Source organism: Protopterus annectens, chromosome 9.part0 (assembly GCF_019279795.1).
Source record: "Protopterus annectens isolate FY-2018-M chromosome 9.part0, PAN1.0, whole genome shotgun sequence".
Taxonomy (NCBI): Eukaryota; Metazoa; Chordata; order Ceratodontiformes; family Protopteridae; genus Protopterus; species Protopterus annectens.
The window spans coordinates 599,569,509-599,591,380 of NC_056743.1; the positions used below are offsets into that span (position 1 = coordinate 599,569,509).

At 43.3% G+C, this 21,872-nt stretch overlaps 1 protein-coding gene across 1 annotated transcript in view; it reads right to left on the bottom strand.

Moving 5' to 3' along the window:
* Positions 1 to 21,872, bottom strand: part of DOCK5 (dedicator of cytokinesis 5) — a gene marked incomplete in the record, with an annotated part of 3,482,443 nt that overhangs the window by 107,962 nt on the left and 3,352,609 nt on the right. The window contains 1 exon segment of the mRNA XM_044083155.1: positions 3,357 to 3,501. Within this exon segment, the coding sequence (XP_043939090.1) occupies positions 3,357 to 3,501 (145 nt within the window).

Here is a 21,872-nt window from a genome sequence, read left to right on the forward strand (position 1 = left end):
TCTGGGGGCTGTGGTGAGACCAAAGGGCAGAGCTCGGAATTGGTAGTGACTGGCCCCCAGCTGGAAATGCAAGTGATCTCTGGATGACCTGGCCATTTTTATGTGGTAGTATGCATCCTTGAGATCTATTGAGCACATCCAATCGCCTGTTTCGAGAAACGGGATTATCGACTGAAGCGCGACCATCCGGAACTTTTCCTTTTTGACAAAGGAGTTGAGATTGCTGAGGTCTAAGATGTGCCTCCAGTCCCCTGTTTTCTTTGGAACTAAAAAGAACCTGGAGTAAGTTCCGTATCCTATTTGGTCTGCCGGGACTGGCTGGATGACTCTTTTTCCAGCAGCCTCTGAATTTCTACGGCTGCTAGACTCCACAGACTGGGTGGAACATCTGGGATTCTTGTCCGAATGGAAGGGAATTCTGAAAAGGGAATGATGTAGCCTCTGGTGATTATGCTTTTTACCCAAGAATCTGATGTAATTCCTAGCCAGGCGTCTGGGTATAAAGCTAAGCGACCCCTGACTGCCTCCAGAGTAGAACGGTTGGGCCTCCTCTCAGGAGCGCTGATAGGGTTTGCCAGGGAACTGCTCCCTGTCACTGTGGTTCGGCGGACCCCCTCTGCCGCCTGAGTGGCATCTACCATTATACCCCTCTCCTCTGCCCCTGGAGGGGGTTTCACTACATGTGTTCTGGAAAGCTCCTTGGGACTTTTGGAACCACATTTTTCCACCTCTCTGCCCTTTGGGGTATGGTCTAGTGGGGGGTGGAAAAATGGACTCCTATGGCAGAGACAGTCTTTCCTTCCTGCTCACACCTAGTGATTGTCTCCTTGACTTTGGGCCCAAACAAGGAAGAGCCATCAAATGGGGTATTTACAAAGGAAGACTTGAAGGCTTCCGCAAAGGAGCATAATCGCATCCAGGATTGTCACCGCAGAGCTACTGCTGAACCCGCTGCCCGGCTCGATCCCTCGGCTGCATAAGAAATGAGCCTCATGGACGAGTTTACAATGGAATTAAGGGTGTTATACTGTGCCTTCACTTTCTGGGAGACAGCATCACCTGTGTTGCCCTGTAGAGCATCTCCAAGCTCTTTTAGGAGATCTCGTTGAAGACAGGTAAAATGGGTTAAATAGTTAAGCGATCTCATTGCAAATGTCGCAGAACTAAAGATGCGTTTCCCATATCTCTCCATTGTCCTGGAATCTCTATTAGGAGGATGGACAGAGAAAGAGGCGTCTGACTTTCTTGGTGGCCGCCGCCACCACCATGGCATCAACGGGAACCCCTTTTGTGAGGAAAGGACTTATCTTGAGGGCAGGTGATAAATTTGTTGGGCCTCCGAGGGCCCGGTTCCATAGAATCAGGAGACTCCCATGCCTTTCGAGCGATCAAGTCCATTAATTCATTGAAAGGCGGAGTAACCCAGGAGGTGGAGGGCTGAGACCCAAAGGCCTTCAGGAGCACCGACTCATCCTCAGTAGGGGTAAGGGACTGCCACTCACCCCTCTGCCTTAGTATTTCAAGGATGTCTGCAAAAGACGCATCCTCAGAGGAGGACAGTGGGGACCCTTCTCATTCCTCCAAGTCGGTGCCTGATGTTAAGAATTCCTGGGGGGGAATCTAAATGCCTCCACTTACACAGTCTTTTCCTGGGGACTTCATCAGTGGGGGCATCTGGTGAAGTCTCAGTCAAGCAGGGGTCACCCAATGGGGTTACCCGAGGCTCTGGGTCTTGACGCTTAGTGGGAACCTGTGGTGTAGAGATTGCGTGGCCCCTTAGGGGAGGAAGAGGAAGGAACTGAAGAAGTGAGGGTCTTAGCAGACATGACCTTCCTCATGGCATCGAAAGCACCGGTTTCCTGACCCGAGGAGTCTGCCAGTTCTGAAGAAGACTGCAGCCTCCCAGGGGCCGAGACCACAAGCTCCGAACCAGAGGATTGCACCGAGCTCATCTGCGCAGAAGCCCCGAGAGGGAGAGTCGGAACTGAAGTGTCAGTTCGACTACCCCCCTCGGAACCAGCGAAAGAGTGTCGGCTCAGAGACTCTTCGATCGGAACCGAAGAAGTCAAGATCGAAGGAGCCGAAAGCACCGGAACAGCCCTCGGCTCTGAGGGTTCCACCACTATTGGATCCTCTCTTTCTGGCTCCGAAGGCTCAACTGGCCTCGGAGGAGGAGCAGAACTCGTGGAAGGAGGGGTCGTAGGCTTCGAAGCCAACTGGGTCGAAGCTGCAAGCAATTTGGCCAGGGCCGGGTTCACCAAATGTCTCTGTACCACTCGGTCCACATCGATGTCAGAAAGGGCACCAGAAGAACAGGTCAAAGGAGCCGAAAAAGCCACTGACTTAAGGATAGGAGACTTCAAAACATCCGACACCGGTTCCAACACAATGACTTGGCTCCGAGGTAAGATCTCGGTGCATGGCTCCGAAGGCTGTGGAGTCGGCGACCAAGTCTTGCCAGAGGTGCTCGGAGCCAAAGACTTGTGTTCCGATGACACCTTAGACGACTTCGACCCATTCGAGGACTTGGAGGTCTGGTCAGTCTTATCCAATATATCCTGGAAGTCCGATTTCAACAGTCCTCTATCTACCAATTTTCTTCTCCTCTCTAATAACACCCTGCCACTGAAGGAATGGCAGATAGAGCAATCCTCCTGTAAATGTAGCAGGCCCAAACAATAAACACAAGAACTATGATTATCCGTGATGGACATCTTTTGTCCACAGTCACACTTTTTAAACTCAGATTTTTGCTTCTCTGACATTATGAAAAATTGTCCAATCAGTCGTAATAACACCACAAAAACAGCTTAGAAGTTCAGATCTCTGAACTGCAATAACTATAGAAAAGGGATACAATAAAGAAAAAACAAATGCTCAATACAGAATATAAGGGGATAAGGTATTAAATTTGACAGAGCCCTGTCAAGTAGAGTAAATCAAGAGTCTAAAGGCCTAGGAGCAAACCGCTCCAAACTAAAAAAACAAAATACCAGCTTAGATACCTACTCTAAACCACAAAAAAAGAAGGAATATGTGAAGCCTCATTAAGTATCAGATCCCTGATAGTTATTATAAGTCTAAACATACAAATATATAATAAAAAGGATACTGGCCCAAGCTTCTTCTGAAGATCGTGTGATCCGCTGCAGCAGCAAACTAGATCTGGGGTTTGGCAGCAGAGCATCACGGGATAGGGACTGTGTCTCGAGCTTCTAAGAGATCCAGAGATTGGAAAGCGGCAGACTCGGAGCCGATGGATCGGCTCCGAACCCACTTGTAAGAACAAACCGCGAGATTGAACAACTTTACATTAAATGTATTACATTTTTCTAAAGTAAATAATTTGAACTTACTCTGTGTTCGTTGTGATTTAGGAGTTAATGGGGGTGGATTTGTCAGTGACAACTGTGCTTGCTGAAGTGAAGACCCCTGTAGCAATGTAAGACGTTTGTCTCCAAGCTGTAGACTCTTTGGTCGTTGTGTTTTGCCAACACTGTTCTAAAATGACAGGATCAGAATGTTTATAGTTAGCTACAAGCTCTCTAGTGCTGGCAGTTTCCAAAGCAAAAATTTATTTTGTATTTCATACAATATACTGTACACTGATTTAGTACTGTAGAAAAATTCTGAGAAAATATCACCAATTTGAACTTTAAACATTCTCTATTTTTGCCAGTGACTACTGCGGAACACATTGTTTAAACAGTTTTGTCTAGGAACTAAAATAAAATGCATGAACTTCATAACAACTTGAGATTTTATGCAATACAAACTCCTCTTGTGTCATTCCGGGTGGTTAATATTGCTTTTCAAACTGTTATACTCTAAAATGAATAAAATAAAATTGGCAGCGCTCAAAAAATCCACTAAATTCATAGGTTAATAGGAGGGTTCTAGACTATCTACAAGTACAAAGCAGACTGGTTTCACTCAGAAAAGAAAAAGCTTCTTCAATGTGAATACAAAATGGGCAGCCACAGTGATGCAGTGGTTAGCGTTGCCGCCTCACAGCAAGAGGTTCTCGGGTTCGATCCTTGGTTGGGGTGCCTTGGGTGCGGAGTCTGCATGCCCTCCTTGTGGTCGCGTGGGTTTCCTCTAGGTGCTCCAGTTTCCTCCCACATCCCAAAGACATGCTGTAGGTGGACTGGACACACTAAATTGGCCCTAGGCATGAGTGCGTGTGTGTGTGTGCCTTCTGTGGAAGGTTGGGCGCCGTGCTGGCAACTCGACACTGTAAAACTCCACTGCCAATCATGAGCGGACGGTGATCCACTGTGGCGACCCCTACCCGGGAAAAGCCGAAAGAAGAAGAAGAAGTGTGAATACAAAATAAATATTTGCCATTTTGATAGCCATCAGTTGACATTATACAAAATCGAAAAATCGAATGCAAACATTAAACATCATGTCTATTTACTAACCTTGCAGGAAAGGCATAAATTCACCAATTAGTAAAAATTACTCAAGCCTGACTGGAGTAAAGCACTAGTGTTAATGACCAACCTGTAATCCAAATAATAAAGAAGTGAAACAGAGGTTTGCTTACACCTTTCAAAACATGTGAACAAAAACAGCACTTGGATGTTCAACAGTGTCCCCATATGAAGCATTCTATTCCTGTTTGCATCTGATTGCACTTCAATCTTCTTAAAATCATTGTTTAAACATTGATTTGGTCATGACAATGTAAAATGCCCCAGATGTGCAATGTGCTAATTGCAGCTAACATATACATTACTGAACTTAGAACTCTTACTAGCACTGATTGTAGCAAACGTCTTAATATGCACAACATACTGGCAAAATCTGCAGTGTCCACGCATGGTCTGGAACAACCAAACAAATCACCTTCACTCACTTTAATAAATCACTTCAACACATCCACATAGCTCCATGCCTCTAACTTTTCTTTGCTCTCATATAAATACAACACACCCCAATGCAAATGATCTGTAAACATACTACACTACTAAACAAATATCTAATACTTTCCATATATTTAAAAACTAACATAAAACTAAGAGGTCACGTACACCCAAACTCAGGTCCCAATACTAGCCGGCTTATACTAATTTAATCATATATTCAAAATACACAAACCACTACTAACGCTAACTTTGTCCATAGTACATCAAATCTCCTACTCTAAATATGAACCTCAGGAACCTTACAAATAAAATACAATGCTTGGTGCCAGAGCCATGGGCTCAAGCTCAATGCCAAGAAATGTATACTTATCCCCTTTGGGAAAAAACATGTACCCAGGAATTACCACAGAAGTGGCAGTACACTAAACACCAAAAGTGGACTAAGGGACACAGGTGGACAGTGGTCTCACTTTCAATAACCACAAAGCCAAAACAGTCAGGAAATCCTTCTATGTGGCACACATCATCGCCAAGGGCTTTTCATCCAGAAAAAAAGAGGTCATTGTCCCACTGTACTCATCCCTCATTAGACCCATTATAGAGTACAACTCCCCGTTTGGTATGCACCTCACAAGACATCTGCAACAACTGGAAAGGCCACAGAAATACCTCACTAAAAGAATCACAGGCCTAAAGCAAAGATGCCCTATGCTGACCATCTAAAAAAAAAACCTCCAGCTATACTCTGTCTCATATTGCCTACTCAGAGGGGATATTTGCTTAACATACAAGGCCATATCAAACCCAGTGCTGTTGGACATGCTACATTTAAAGAAATCCCAATCCCTCAGAGCTACATGCTCCAGGGATCTAAACCTGGCCATCAGAATGAACAAAACATGCTGGAGGGATAGGTTCCTGACCCAGAGGCTCCCCATACTCTGGAATAGACTGCTCATACATGTCAAGCTGAGTCCCTCTTTGGCCCTCTTCAAAAGGAACCCTGATGATTGGATGGGAAATAGGAAATTCACCCCAGGGATCACGTTAGTCACCCTGCTAGACAGGGGACCAGGGAAGTAAATATTCTGGAAAGAAACAGCCAGGGAATTGTTATGGCTAGGCTTGTACGGGCCCTAGGGCCGATAGGCTAGTACCAACCTATGAACAAGAATTTCATGCATCCCACTCTCTCTATTCAACAGACATAACCATTTTAACTGAAACTTGGCTACAACCTATGGTAACTAATAAAGAAATATTACCCATGGCTACAATATTCACAGGCTAGACAGACCAAACAAATGTGGTAGCAGCATAGCCATAATATACAAAAATACTCTAAAAATTGAGCATCTAGATCCAAATCCACGAATACTTAATGCAGAGATGCTATTTAGTAAACTTGAAATAAACCTCAACAGATGCATAGCAATTTTAGCAGTTTACATCCAAACTGGAAATAAACCTAACGTAATTGAGGACTTCCTCCACTGGCTATCCCTAACATTTTTTTCAGGAAAAAAATGTAAGTACTCACCATAACGATCCCATGTTTGTAGTCCATCTCGCCCTTCATTCTTACATACGGGTTCGGAGCTGATCCGCGGCTCCGACTCAGCTGATTACAAAGCTCAAAGTGTCTTAGTTGTCTCGTGGCAAGGTAGGTATCCCATAGTGCACTAGTAAGAATCCCCAGATCTTGTTTGCTGCTAACTATAAGAGAGATGGAAAGGCTATCCAGAAAGAACAATAATGAAAGGTCTCCACCCTACCAAAGGCAACACTAACCTGTCCCCAGATCCTTCCAGGACGGGGGTAGGTTGGTGGGTTTGTAAGAATGAAGGGCGAGATGGACTACAAACATGGAACGTTATGGTGAGTACATAACTTCTTTATGTTCTGTAGTCCTATCTCGCCTTCATTCTTACATATGGGGCAGCGTCCCTAGCACCTTTTTCTCGGATGACTCACAGGAATATACTCCTGAGTACTGTGGAACCAAAGGAGGCTCTACCCCTAGAGGTCAAATCCAATTTGTAATGAGTAACAAAGGTATGAGGGGTAGCCCAAGTTGCTGCTGCACAAATACTGTTAACTGGAACTCTGGCTTGAAAGGCAGCAGACATGGATAGGGATCTTGTGGAATGAGCCTTAATCTTGAACGGGAGGTTCTTTCCATTGGAAGAGTAAATAAAGGAAATACAGTTAGGAATCCAATTACATAGAGTCACTTTAGAGACTGGCAGACCTATTCTAGTTACAGAAAAGGACACAAACAATTGGTCTGATTTTCTAAGTTCCTTAGTTCTATGAGGGTAGAACTGTAACTGTCTGTGAACATCAAGTTGATGAAATTTATATTCTGCACTATTGGAATGATTAGGAAAAAATACAGGCAGTTCGATAGTTTGGTTCAAACTTTAGGGATGAAGGAAGGAGTTGTACGAAGGGAAACTCTGTTTGTGGAAAATCAAATAAGGAGGCTTGACTGACGGTGCTTGCAACTCTGATACCCGTCTTAGCGGATGTGATAGCTACTAGGAACAAAGTCTTCCAAGACAGAAACTTCAATTGACATAAATGTGTGAACTCAAAAGGTGGGGATGTTAGTTTGAACAGAACAAAATTTAGATCCAACTGAGATACAGGTTTCTGAAAGGGAGGCATCAGCAAGGTAGCGCCTTTAAGGAAGGTTTTACATAATCTGTGGGACATCAGATTAGGATCGTGTTGTCCCAAATGAAAATTTGACATCGCTGCCAGTTGGACCCTAACTGTCGCAGCAGCTGATCCCCGATGGAAAAGTTCAGTCAAAAATTTTAATAGCACAGGGATGGATGCTGTGTAAGGCTCTACATTTTTCTCTTTTGCTCAGATAGAAAATCTTCTCCATTTGCTAGCGTATAACTTCCTAGTGGAAGGTTTGTGCGAAGACGTAAGGATATGGGTCACAGCAGGCGAAAAATTATGAAGCCTGACTAGGGATGGAAGTGGAGCAGCCACACTGTCAAGTTGAGGGTATGAAGGCAGGAGTGAAGGAATACTGATGTGTGTCAAGATGTCTGGATCTGGGTCCAGAGTCCATGGACAGTCTAGGAGAAGAGGCCCGAGAAAGGGGAACCAAATCTGATGAGGCCAGTAAGAAGTGGTCAGAATCATTTTGCTTCCCAAGAAATTTGCTTTCTGGATCACTTTGGATATGAGTGGAAAGGGAGGAAACGCATAAAGGAGTCCCAGAGGCTAATCGTGAACAAGTGCGTCTCTCGGTGACTCCCCCGAAGGGGGGATAAGGGAGAAGTAGCTGCTGCATTTGGTGTTGATCGGGCTGGCAAAAAGATTGCAGCAAGGCTGTCCATATTTGTGGAAAATCTGTTCCGCTACTTTCTGATTTAGACACCACTTGTGAGGCATCAATATTGCCCTGCTGAGCTTGTCGGCTATCACACTGGTTGTCCCTGGGATATGCGTTGCTACTAGAAAGCGTTAGGAAGATATCACCCACTGCCAAACATGAAGAGCCTCTCGACAAAGGGGGTAAGATCTGGTTCCTCCTTGCTTGTTTAGATACCATACCACTGACATATTGTCAGACTGGATTGCTATCATCTCCAAGGGAAGAAAGTCATGAAGTGCTTGCAACACTAGAAGCACTGCTCTCATCTCTAGGACACTGATATGCAGGTGAGCATCGTGATCTTGTCATGTGCCTTGGACAGTCCTGCCTATATAATGCCCCCCCCCCACCCTATCTGTGAGGCATCCGTGGTCACAGTGGCAATGGGTTGTTGAGGGGGGAATGGTGTTCCTGTTGTCAGCTGATCGGGCTGAATCCACCAACAAAGGTCCTTTTTGCAAGACTCTGTTATGAGAATATGATGAGATAGAGACAGTTGTTGAAGAGACCACGAGGAAAAAAGAAGCCACTGAAGAATTCGCATATGCAATCTGGCTAGTGGAACTAGATTTATGGTAGAGGCCATGGTCCCTAAAAGTTTCAGCACAGTCTTTGCCTTGACTTTCTGTAGAGGAAGCAAGCTGTAAATCTGTTGTCTGAGGTTTTGAATTCTGTCTGCAGGGAGACGAGCTAGCATGGCGACTGTGTCTATTTCTGTGCCTATAAAAGTCATAAATTGAGAGGGTGATACGGCAGACATTTCCCAATTTATCGTGTCCCCAGCTGGGAACAGAGATGAATGGGTGAATCCCTGGCTTGTAGGAGTAGGTGCATGGTGGTGGCAATCAGGAGCCAGTCCAGGTACAGAAACACTTGGAATCCATGTCGTCTCAGGTGAGCTGTCAGTACCGCCATACATTTGGTGAACACCCTGGGGGCTGTGGTGAGACCAAAGGGCAGAGCATGAAATTGGTAATGACTAGTTCCCAGCCAGAAGCGTAGATGGCTCCTTGATGCTCTGTCCATTTTTATATGGTAGTACGCATCTTGGAGGTCTATGGAGCACATCCAGTTGTTTTTCCTAACAGAGGGAGTATAGACTGCAGTGTTACCATTCGGAACTTGGCCTTCCTTATGGATTCGTTTAGTTTGCTGAGGTCCAAAATGGGCCTCCAGTCCCCTGTTCATTTTGGCATTAAAAAGAATCTGGAGTAAGTTCCGAATCCCATCTGGTCTGCGGGGATGGTTTGGATGACTCTCTTTGAAAGCAACTTTTGAACTTCTATAGTTGCTTGATCCCTGTGATTGGGTGGAACATCTGGGATCTTCTTGGGAGTGTGAGATGAAAGAAAGAAGGGTATGGAGTATCCTCTGGTGATTATTCTTTGTACCCACTTGTCTTGGGTGATGTTGATCCAGGCTTCTGGATACAAAGATAAGCGACCCCCGACTGGCTCCAGAGAAGTGCAGCCGGGCCCCACATCAAGAGCGCTGATAGGGACGGCCAAGAAAGGAATCGCGGCCACCCTGGTTTTGCGGACCCCCCCCCTGCCTCTAGGGCAACGTCTACCATTAGCTCCTCCTCCTCTGCCTCTGAAGGAGGAATCACCTTGGGCATCCCGGAAACATCTCTGGGACTTCTTGAACCAAATTTTACCGCCTCTCTGACCCTTGGGACATGGTCTAGAAGGGACAGTAAAACATACTCCCACGGCAGAGAGAGTTTTTCCTTCTTGTTCGCACCTGGTGAGTGTATCTTTTACCTTTGGTCCAAACAGAGAAGAACCATCAAAGGGGGCATTGGTAAAGATAGATTTGAAAGGTTCCGCAAAATTACATAAGCACATCCATGAGTGTCTCCTAAGGGAAACTCCCAAACCCGCTGCCCTACTCGCTACGTTGGCTGCATAGGAGATCAGCCTCATGGAGGAGTTCACAATGGAATTTAAGGTGGACAACTGAGCAGTCACTTTCTCAGGGACTCCTTCAGTAGATGTACCTTAAAGAGCATCTCCTAGCTTCTTGAGGAGATCTCTCTGAAGCCTAGTAAAATGTGAGAGATAGTTCAGCGATCTGAGGGTAAAAGCCGCTGAAGAGAAGATACGCTTTCCCATATCTATCCATCATTCGAGACTCCTTGTTTGGTGGATAGACAGATGTAGAAGTCTCCGCTAGTTACTTCTTAGTGGCCGCCGCTACCACCATGGCATCTACAGGCAAACCCTTGGTCAAAAAATCTTTCTCTTTTGGGGCAGAGAGAAATCTGTTGGGTCTTCTGGGGACTGGCTCTACAGCATCAGGAGTTTCTCACACCTTTCGACTAACAAGGTCCATGAGTTCATCAAATGGTGGAGACACCCAAGAGGCTGAAGGTTGAGACACAGGTACACTGACTCATCAGAAGGGGTAACACTGGGCCAGCCGCCTCTCTGCTTCAGGATGTCTACAATGGAGACATCATCAGAGGATGACCTGGGGGACCCTTCTGACTCCTTGAGGTCAGTGTCTGAGGTGATGGACTCATCCGAGGAGTCTACATGCTTCCTCTTGCATGTCCTCTTCTGAGGGGGCTCTTTAGAAGGGTATTCTGGGGAGGTCTCAGAAGACAGGGGGCCACCCAATGGGGGCTCTTGAGGCTGCGGGTCTCTGCTGCCAAGAGAGAGAGAAGGTGCTGAGACAGAGGTTGATGCTTGAGTGGGAAGAGTATCGGTACCCTTGTGCGGAGCCGATGACCGGGACAGCAAGCTCCTCATCATCTCGAATGCAGATCTCTCCGGCTCCAAAGACAGCCCCGGCTCCGAGGAAAGTGAGGTAGTCCTCGGCTCAGAGATGGATGTAGGGTCTGAGCTCACCCTAGACGAGACACCGAGGGGTAGATTCGGCACCGAAGAGGTTCGGGTCCAAGCGTCCCTGTCAAGGCCAACTGGTGAGCTTCGGCTTCTAGACACCACAGACCACACCGAAGGTGTCGAAGCGGAACTCGGCTCCTAGACAGCCAGAAAGGAAGCTGGAACTGAGGGTTCAACAACAAGTGGTACCGAAATCTTCGGCTCCAAAGGCCAGACTTGACTCGGAGGAGGAACCACAACACAGAGAATTGGTCTCAGATGGCTCTGGAACTGACTGGGTCAGTGCCAGCAACAATTTGGGTAAGGCAGATGACTTCAGGAGTCTAAGCACTACTCTCTCTACATCCTCTTCTGAAAGGTTCTTGGAGGATCTGGATGACATGGTAGGTGACCTAGATCTCTGTAAAATGGGAGATCGTAAAGTTGGGGAGACCGGCAAAAGCTCTCTGGACCAGATCCGATGCAATTTTTCAGTAGTCGGCTCTGAAAAACTTGGGGCCGACACTGCAATGTCAACATCGACAACATCGACTGGCTCCGAGGACAGTGGAGCCGAAGAGGTAGAAGCTTTAACCAGTTTTAAAGTTTTCTGAGGAGGTTCGGACAAAATAGTCGGTGCCGGAGAATGTCTCTTGGCTGACTTGACCTTCTCTTTTCTTGATGAATGAGACTTAGAAGATGAAGAAGAGCTTGCTAAGTCCTCCTCGAAGGAAGGCTTAAGGAGACCATTCAGAATTAATTTGTTCTTTCTCTCCTGGAGAACTCTAGAGCCGAAGGAGTGACAGAAAGGACAAGTTTCTTGCAGCTGAATGGCTATGAGGCAATAAACACAATTACTGTGACCATCTGTAATCGACATTTTTTGGGAGCACTTAAGGTACTTTTTAAAACTCGAAGGTTTATGGTCTTTGGATTCCTTTGACATGACTACAATGAGCTTTATGAAACAGGAAAAAGTAGGACAAGGTCGTCTAACTTAAACGTGTCTCACCCTATAAGAGATGCACCCAAATACAACGAGGACTAGGTCCTCTAACTTAAACAGGCCTAGCCCTGTTGAGGAAAGAGTCAAAATTAACAGAGGACTAGATCCCTCTAACTTAAATGGACCTAGCTGCAGAAACAGAAAGAAAGCTAAGCCGGAAAATGCCAGACTCTTAAACAGCAGGCAAACTATTGCAAATAGCAAACAATACTGCACACAATATACTAATATAGAAAAATGTCAAAAAACAAGCTCCTAACTCAAACGCGGACCTACAGTAACATGAACTATATGAAAAACTAGCGCACAGAAGGATACCACACAGAGAACAACAAAGGGCCCAACGGCCAACAAGTTCTCAACACTAAGTAAATAGCAAAAAACACTTCTATAAACTACCTATGAAAAAGCTATCACTAATATTAAGTACAACTAGCTACTTATGTAAAGAAATATCAGTAAAAACTTGACAATGAAAAATATGCAACTTAGCCACAGCCAAGCATGAAGCACTTCTGAACTCGAAGATGCGGCAAACAAGATCTGGGAATTCTTACTAGTGCACTATGGGATACCTACCTTGCCACGAGCCAACTAAGAGACTTTGAGCTTTGTAATCGGCCGAGTCAGAGCCGAGGATCGGCTCTGAACCCATATGTAAGAATGAAGGCGAGACAGGACTCAGAACATCAAAAGTTATGGGTGACTAACACCGATTGGCTAACTTATACCTCTGACCTTCCCTCAAATTTCATAAAGTTACATTGATTCTCCCAGTTGATACAATCCCCAACCACAGCAGATAAAAAACATGATGGACTGGATCTTAACAAATAAACCATCACTAGTCAAGCATGCAGGTTGCCTTCCAGACACCATTTGTGGACACTCACCTACCTACATGGTAAGACAGTATCTACACCCCCCCCTAAAAGTATTTTACACAAACAAATTTTTAACACAAAGAATTTCTCACCTCAAATGTTTACATCAACCCTACAACAACTTGACTGTACTCCTGTACTAACACTCCCATTAGATACAGCCAAATCTTATTTTAACAATACATTCCTCAACATATTACACAACCTTGCACCCTCCAGAACAATTAAAGTTAAAACTAACCTCTCCCCCTGGCTAACAAAAGAAACCAAGTTGCTTCTTAGAACCAGAGAGAAAGCTTGGGTTCATTACCAGTTCAACAAAAACCAAGCCACCATGACACCTACTGGCAACTCAGAAATAAAGCTAAGAAGCAGATTCAAAATGACAGAAAGACTTACTACATTAAAACCCAACAAAAATACCAGAACAATTCTGAAAAATTCTGGGACTCTATAAATCAGCTACTACATCCTTGACAAGCTAAAACCCAAACACCTAACAGTACAAACAAAACAGGTATTATAGCCACTCAATTCAATACTTACTTCACTAACTCCATTTTAAACCTAACCAAAACTTCTAATAATACAACTCTAACCATTCCCATAGATCCTAACACAACTTCAAATACCTTTCCCTCATTCAAACCAACATCATAAAAAAGATGCTTTGTAAGCTTAAACCTACCTCCCTTGCTGCAGACAATCTACCCTTTGAACACCTTAAGACAGCTGCCAGTGCAACAGCCTACCCAGCCTCCATCTTGATCAATCGCCTCCATAACTGAATAATATATTCCTAAAATCTGGAATACTGCCTATATTATTCCACTTCACAAAGGAGGAACATGTATTAACACATCTAATTACAGAACAGTTGCAATCTTATCTCCACTATCCAAATTACTAGAAAAATGTATCCATATCAGTTCATAAACTACCTATTATCTTATAGCCTTCTCGTTAATTGCCAACCCAGCTTCTGATCTAACCACAGCACTACAACTGCTCTTTGATGTTTTACAAATACCATTAACCAATACAAAAATAATGGTCAACCTACCTGTCTCCTCAATTTTCCTCAATATGTCAAAAGCTTTTGACAGTTTCACAACAAAAACTACTATATGAATATCTCTCTCTCAAGCTAAGCAACTCTGCCCTCACCTGGTTTCAGCACTACTTAACAGACTGAAAACAAGCTATAAAATGGCAAAGTGAATTGTCCTCATTATTACCTGTTTCATCATGAGCACCTCAAGGTTCCATCCTTGGTCCACTCCTATTTAAAATCTTTATCAACAAACTGTATACATCCACCAACCTACCCACAATCATACAATATGCAGATGGCTCTACAGTCATCTGCACAACCCCCACTCTCTCCAAAATGCAAGAAATCATCCAGCTATCTTTTGCAGCAGTTGAGTCCTGATTCTCTGACTCCCACTTAATCCTAGATCCTGGGGAAAAAAATACTATTCTCATGATTTTCCTTACAAAATCCAAGATCTACAATCCCCCTTTCAAATATATTCTTCTGATAACACCAAGATTGAACTTGTAACACACACTAAGGTGCTCGGTGTTGCAATAGATAAAAACTTGAAATTTGACAAGCAACTGCCTCTAACCATAAAAAAGTTCACATTAAACTAGGCTCTCTTTACAGAATTAAACCATACCTCATTGATGCCACAAGACAATCAATTGCCAAAACTCATCCACACTCCACCTTCTCTATGCTTCTACAATTTTCACTAAACTGAAAAAAAAAATATATATATAGTTAAACTAGAGGCCTGCTATAACAAAAACAGCCAATCATCATCAGCCCCTTTTCCCATTTTCTACATGGGGCTGGGACATCGTGTTAACTATCACCATCTCTCTCGATTCAGTGCCACACTCCTCCCTTCTTCAACACTAGTGGCTGACCGTTGCAGATGTTCTTTTACACAATCCAGCCTCATTTCCTCTTACCTTCTTCCTGTCTGTCCCAAATGTTCTTCACCAGATTGCCTTCTGCTTTCCTGTACATGTGTCCGAATCACCGTAATCTGTTCGCTTTGATCTTTTCTCCAATTGGAGCTACTTTGGCTTCTGTTCTTAGGCCCTTGTTTCTTTGTCTGTCCCACAGTGTGCATCCTAACACCCTTCTCAAGCACTTCATTTCCATCACCTCTAGCTTCTTTATCTGCTCTGCCTTTACTGTCCAGGTTTCTGTACCATACAGTAGTGCTGGTCACTCCACTGTCTTGTACACCTTACTTTTCAGCTTATTTGGCATTCTTCTGTTATAGACTACACCTGAGACTCTATGCCAGTTGGCTGCAGCCCCTTTGATTCTAGCTTTGACCTCTTCATTCACACTTCCCTTCTCCTCAACAACCCCTCACAGATACTTGAAGCTATTTAACTATTCCACTACCTTCCCTTCTACCTCAATTCTCAGCTTCTTCTGATTTCCCCAATTTACTGCCATTACCACTGTCTTATCTGTGCTTAGCTTCATCCCATGTACCTTCAGTTTTGCATTCCATTCCCCTATACGTTGCTAAAGTTCTTGCTCAGAGTCTGCCTGTAATGCCACATTGTTTGCATACAGTAACTTAGTTGATCTCTCCCCTCCAACCTGTTTGTTAATGCAGTCCATTACCAGTATAAACGGCAGTGGGCTCAGAGGTGAACCCTGGTGTATACCCACTCCCACTGGGAACCTCTTCGAGAGGTCGAACACAGTTTGTACTTGAGTCACTGGGTCCTTGTACATAGCCTGTACTAATTCTACAATGTTTCTGGGACTTCGAACCACCGTAGTACTGCCCAAATCAGCTTTCTTGGGACCTTTTCATATGCTTTCTCTAAGTCTAGGAATGCCCAATTGGACTCTCTCCTAATCTACAGCTTCTTCTCAACTATCTGTCTGACTGCAAACATTGGGACAGTTGTGCTGCATCCTGATCTAAATCTGAACTGCTCATCTCCCATCTTACATTCCACTACTCTGTGTATCTGTTTATCAATCACCCTCTCCAGAACTTTCATGCAATGTGATAAGAGTTTAATGCCTTTGAACTGCCCACAGTTGTAAATGTCCCCTTTGTTTTTGTACAATGGAATGAGTATACTTATTCTCCAGTCGTCTGAGATATGCCTTTCTCCGCACACTGCTATGAGTACCCCCAGGAGCCATAACAGCAACATAAGAGCGTCCAATTCATTATGTCCAGCAGCCTAAGGACTGTTACAGTAAATTTTACAGTACTGCCTTTAGTCTGCCTTTACTCTGTACTCTCACAGCGCAGATGATTTAAGTACATTTGGGCAAAAGTAACTAGACTACTGCAGCTGAAATTAAAAGCTTCAGCTTTTGCCATAGAAAGTTAAATGCCATTCACTGACACTCAGCATGTGTGTGTGATGCCAACCTCTGCACAAATGCTAAGGATAAAAAGTGAAGGCTTTTCCATGAGCCATTTCTGGCCATGTGTGCTTGAATAATTCTTTTTGACCAGATTACATGTGTGAAAAAGGAGTTAATAAAATTGATAGGAAAGTGGTGAAAATGGGGGTGGCAAGCAGAGGGTAGAATACAGGGGAAAGAATACAGGAATTTGCAGAAGAGTAGTGGGAGAATACCACAGCTAGCCACTTCTTCACAACATAAATATAGTACTGTACACTCAATTTCATGACTTTGGTGAGTCAGAATATGAGGGATGGGTGACGACAACAGAAAAATGTAGTCTAGCTACTTGGACCAATTCAAGTGAGTCAAGAAAACAAATGGGCAAAGTAGAGTGCTATGTATGGGATGTAATTTTTTTTTTTGTGGGACAAGTGCCTTTTTTTTTTTTAGAGAGACAGAAATGTTGGGAATGTGCTTAGGAATGAGAGGGTCAGGTATGTAGGGTAGGTTAGGTAGCAGGCACAGACATACAAGACAGACAGGGATGTTGATGGACACAAAGTTAGGGGACACCATGAATTGAGATAGGAAGGGGACCTTGAAAATGCATGCACATTCAGCTTAACAGCAGTGAGAATCTAGTCTTCACCCTCAGAACTGTCATTACTTTTTCCTGTGTCAACTGCCTGGGTCAGTACTGGACATTGGCTCATTTTGGCTCTATGACAGAACCTTTTCAACCCTGCCAATTCAGGCACCAAAGCCCCTCTCCATCATACCTTCCACCAGCCACATCATCTTCTGTCAGGAGACCTCCTCTACTACTGCTCCTGGAGGCTACCACTGCACCAGCAGCTGGGGCAGAGATACCAGATAGGTGGAGAAGGTAGGGCAGGAGTTTTGGATGTAATACTTACAGGTTGCAACCCAGACGTGTTGGTTGTCTGTATTGCCTGCAGGGGTGCCGTTGGTGTTTGGTCTACATATCCCTGTGCTGATGGTCATTTTGTTTTTAGAAGCAATTATATAAAAAGGAAAGAAAGTGTGGGGAGGAGACAAAAAGAAGAAAGAATTAGATTAATGGCATGTCGAATTACTTAATTACTTCAATACATACAACAACATGAAAAACACAAGTATACCTGAGACACATCCAGATATGATGGAAAGGCATGAATGTGTTATAAAATCAAACTCAATGATATGGTATGACTAATAAAATCATGTATTTCACTATGCCATGTCAGATATCTGGTTTCTAAGGTAATAATTGTATTTGCAAATATTGAATTGCTAAAGTCATGCAGTAGTAAAGTTAAAATATCTTACAAATAGTAGCCTCTCAAAAAAAAATTGAACATCTGTTTCTGGGTATTGAACCCATGCACAATTCAATGTACTAATTACCTAATGCAATAACCAAGATCTATTGGAACATGCAAGTAGGCTTGCTATTAAAGTAAAGTATACCTGCTCAAGATGATACACAATGATGGACTGAGAATACTTCTGTGCCTGCAATCAGAAAATATGCATACATACCCTGTGCCTCTCTGAGGCAGTTAGGCCTCTCCTGATGTGCCTCGTGGTTTTCTGCTATCTGTGCTGCAGCCGTACAGTAGAAAAAAGAAATAAAATATACATGAAAGCATAATGAACAACTGTATTGGCTGGTTAATTAATGCCATATCACTGACAAGTTATGAGTCAGTATACTTACTGAGGGATGTTTCGAGTCTTAAATTCATCCTTCCATCGGCTAAGCAGGGCCCTATTGGTCCTCGATGTCACTGTAGTGGTGAAAATACTGCACAAAGACACAGCCTTGCCACGTGCATTTGTGCAACTGGAAGCACAGCAATGGTTTGCCAGACATATCAGCAAGGAGTACATCAAGAAGCAGAGGTGGTGTTAAAAATGGCAGTGACATTCAGTCATATGTGATGCTCACACTATTTAGACATGTTCCAATACATTGTTAAACCCTGATACTCTATGTTGATTATGATCATGGTTATTTAGAGGAAACATGGAATGACTTCTGACACACTGGCATGTTGGGAGTAGCACCACCTGGGAATTTAACCCAACAGAAAAAAAGGATAACATTTTTTTTTTTTTCATTAATTGTGACTGCTACAGCAGAACTTGCTTGTTAAATTAATACACCTCTAATTACCATCTTAAAACTGAAGGAAGAAATAATGAAAGAGATGCCTGTGACTTCAATTAGTCATGGGACTGTATTTCTATGTGAAGGCTTTGTTTCAGTTTGTAAATACATCTTAGATGCATCCATCTGCATGACCTGAATAAGACATGGTGAATTAGACTGCATACATACTTCATAATACATACACAGTCAGACAAATACTTACGATATGTGTGAACTCAATAATTACCACAAAAATACTGTACGCATCATACCTATGTATGTGCATTCTACATTAAGTAGCATCAGTGCCATGTTTAACAATTTACACACATTATACTGGGCTTATATGACACTTCTTGCAATAAACACAGCTATGATAATAATATGCATTTACTGTGACATTCCTAAGCAAAATGTGGTGACAAACGGCATTCTGACCCCCTCTGTAAAAGTATCTGTCAACTGGTTTCAAACCCTGAATCAGCTGTATTTGCTCTTTATGACCACTGTACTTACACCTTGTGCCATTGGGAAAATTATCTGACAGGTTGAACATATTCAGTATTATCCTGAGTGTTGATGGTTGCACATAGGCCTCAGACTTGTTTGTGCTGCTAAAGGCATTCTAAATTATTTTTTTCACTTTTTTCTTTAGACAGTGAACTGTGTTTGTGCACTGCCGAGTTGAGCGCAAATGTAATGGGCATTAGAAAAAAATACGAGAGAGAAAAAACTGAAAGTAAAATGAATTCAATCAATGGGTATACCTCACAATGATCAGATCAAGAAGTGCATTCAAGTGACACATTCATATTTCTCACATCTTGCAACATCAGAAATGTCATTTGTGGCCAACGTGGTTAACAACAAATAATGTGAAAGTGGGTACACAAAAGCTCATATGCAGCAACCAATACTGAGAATAGTAGAGTTTTACACAACAGTGATCTAAAAAATGTGTGTAAACATGTATTCAGACATCCTTCTGTATAATTATCAATTAACTGGATTCGAGCCCTGCATCACCTGTCTTATTTCTCTCAAATTCACTTCAGTTATACCTTGTGCCACAGGATAATTACATAAAAAGTGGAATTTACTCAGTAAGTACAACCCACATTGCTGACATCCATGCACCAGTGCAGGTGTGTTTGTACTACAGAAGACAGCTCAAATTAAACTTTTCACTTTTTTCCTTAGGAAGTGAACCTAGTTTGCACTCTGCCAACCGGACAGCAAATGAAAAAGGCATTAGAGAAAAAAAAATTAAATGAAAATTTAATTAAAGAAAGAAAAGAGTAAACATAGCAATGACAAGAGGAAAAAAATGCATTACAGTGACACATTCATCCTTCTCACATCTTGGCATGTCTTAACGTTAATTTCTGGAACACTATCAGGACTTATGTTAAAGGGGACATACAACAGCTCACATGTTGTTAGCAATACTGGGAAAAGTGGATTTCAAACAGCAAAACGACATCACAAAACGTGTGTAAATATGTATTTAGATCTCCCCTCCCTTTACAAAAATCAGTTCACTGGATTCAAACCTGGCATCAGCTGTCTGTTTCACTACGATCACTGCACTTACACCTTGTCCTATAGAGACACGAAAGGTACATTTTTGTTCACTGAGCACTATCCAAATGGCTGACAGCTGCTACAGGTTTGTTTGTGCTACAGTATGAAGCCTACATTAAAATTTTCACTTTTTCCTTAGGCAGTGAAAGTGCAGTTGTGTAAAATCTTACCATAACAGCAGATATCGATATCTATTATCTTCACTGTTGCAGTATTCTTTACAATAGGGATCCCCTGACAAGGGCAGTTTGATTTCCAGCCGGTATACAAAAGCCTTCCAGCTGTAATGGGTACTCATGTCACATGTATGCTCCTTGTGCATGGAGCAGGACATAAAAGTGACGTCCGGATGTACCATCCTCAAAACTGAAAAGCCCCAGTAGGAATAACAGTCCAAGGATTTTAAGTAGGTAACAAGCACATCCAGAAGGAAAAAAAAGACCAGGGGGAGAAAGGAGGGAACAAATACTGCAACAGTGAAAAGAAAGACACCTACTGTTATGGTAGCATTTTACACAATTGTACTATGCCTTCCATATCACTGTTGCAGCATTCGTTATAATAGGGAGGGTGCACTAGCTCAGGAAGAAGATTGGAGGGACAAGGGTCAGCAGAGCCCTCTGGAAAGCCATGGAGAATGGCCCTGGCAAAGCCAGCTCTGGCCCTAGAAATCGCATCCAATTTATAGTGCATTGTAAAGGTATGCAAAGTCATCCAGGTAGCTGCCTCCACAACATAATTAGTATCTAAACCCTTGAAAAAAGCAGCAGAAGAAGCCACAGCCCTAGTAGAATGAGACTTAATAGATGGAAGGCTCTTCCCTTGAAAAGAACAGCATAAAGAAATGGCTTTAGAAGAAATGGTTTGCTTTGAAACGGCCAAACCTAAAGACCTAGGATGAAAAGAAACAAAAAGCTGTTTAGATTTATGAAAAGCTTTAGTCTTATTTAAATACTATCCGAGTTGTCCATGCAAATCAAAGCTGTGCAAAACCTTCTCACCATCAAAATGTGGAGAAGGGAAATAAAGTGGGCAAATGAACAGACAGACAATCCTTGGGCATAAAAGAAGGATTAGTATGAAGGGACACCCTGTCCTTACGGAAAGCTAAAATAAGAGGAACAGCCATAACGGCTTGGAGCTCAGACATCTATCTGCAAGAAGTAAGGGTTAAAAAAAGAACAGTCTTCCAAGAATAATGCTGTAAGGAAAGTGAAGCAGCAGGCTCAAAAAGGAGCCTGAGTCAATTGTTCTAAAACAAAAATAAGGTCCCAGGAAGCAGGGACAGGCTTCCTGGTAGGCCTAATGTGAAGAATACCTTTAAGAAACTGTTTGGCCTCAATTCTAGAGGCTAAAGGGTGAGTCAAAGGCAGACAAGCAGAGAGAACTGCTAGGTGGGCCTTAACAGAAGAATGTGGCAACCCAGTATTGAGCAATTCACATAAATAAGAGAGAACGAAAGGAACATCCACAGTAAGTGGATCCAGATTACAAAAAAGACACCAAACAGAAAACCTCTTCCATTTAGATAAATAAGATTTCCTACTACTGAGTTTCCTGGTCTCCTACAGGACCAGAAGCATGTCCTCAGAAAAAAGGGTTTTGTTCCCCTACAGACATCTATCACCCACAATGTCAGTTGAAGCGTGGACAGCTGGAGATGGATGAGAGATCCCCTGTCTTGTGTGAGCAGGTCTACCCTGTGAGGTAACTTGTGATGATTGCCCTTGGCTAG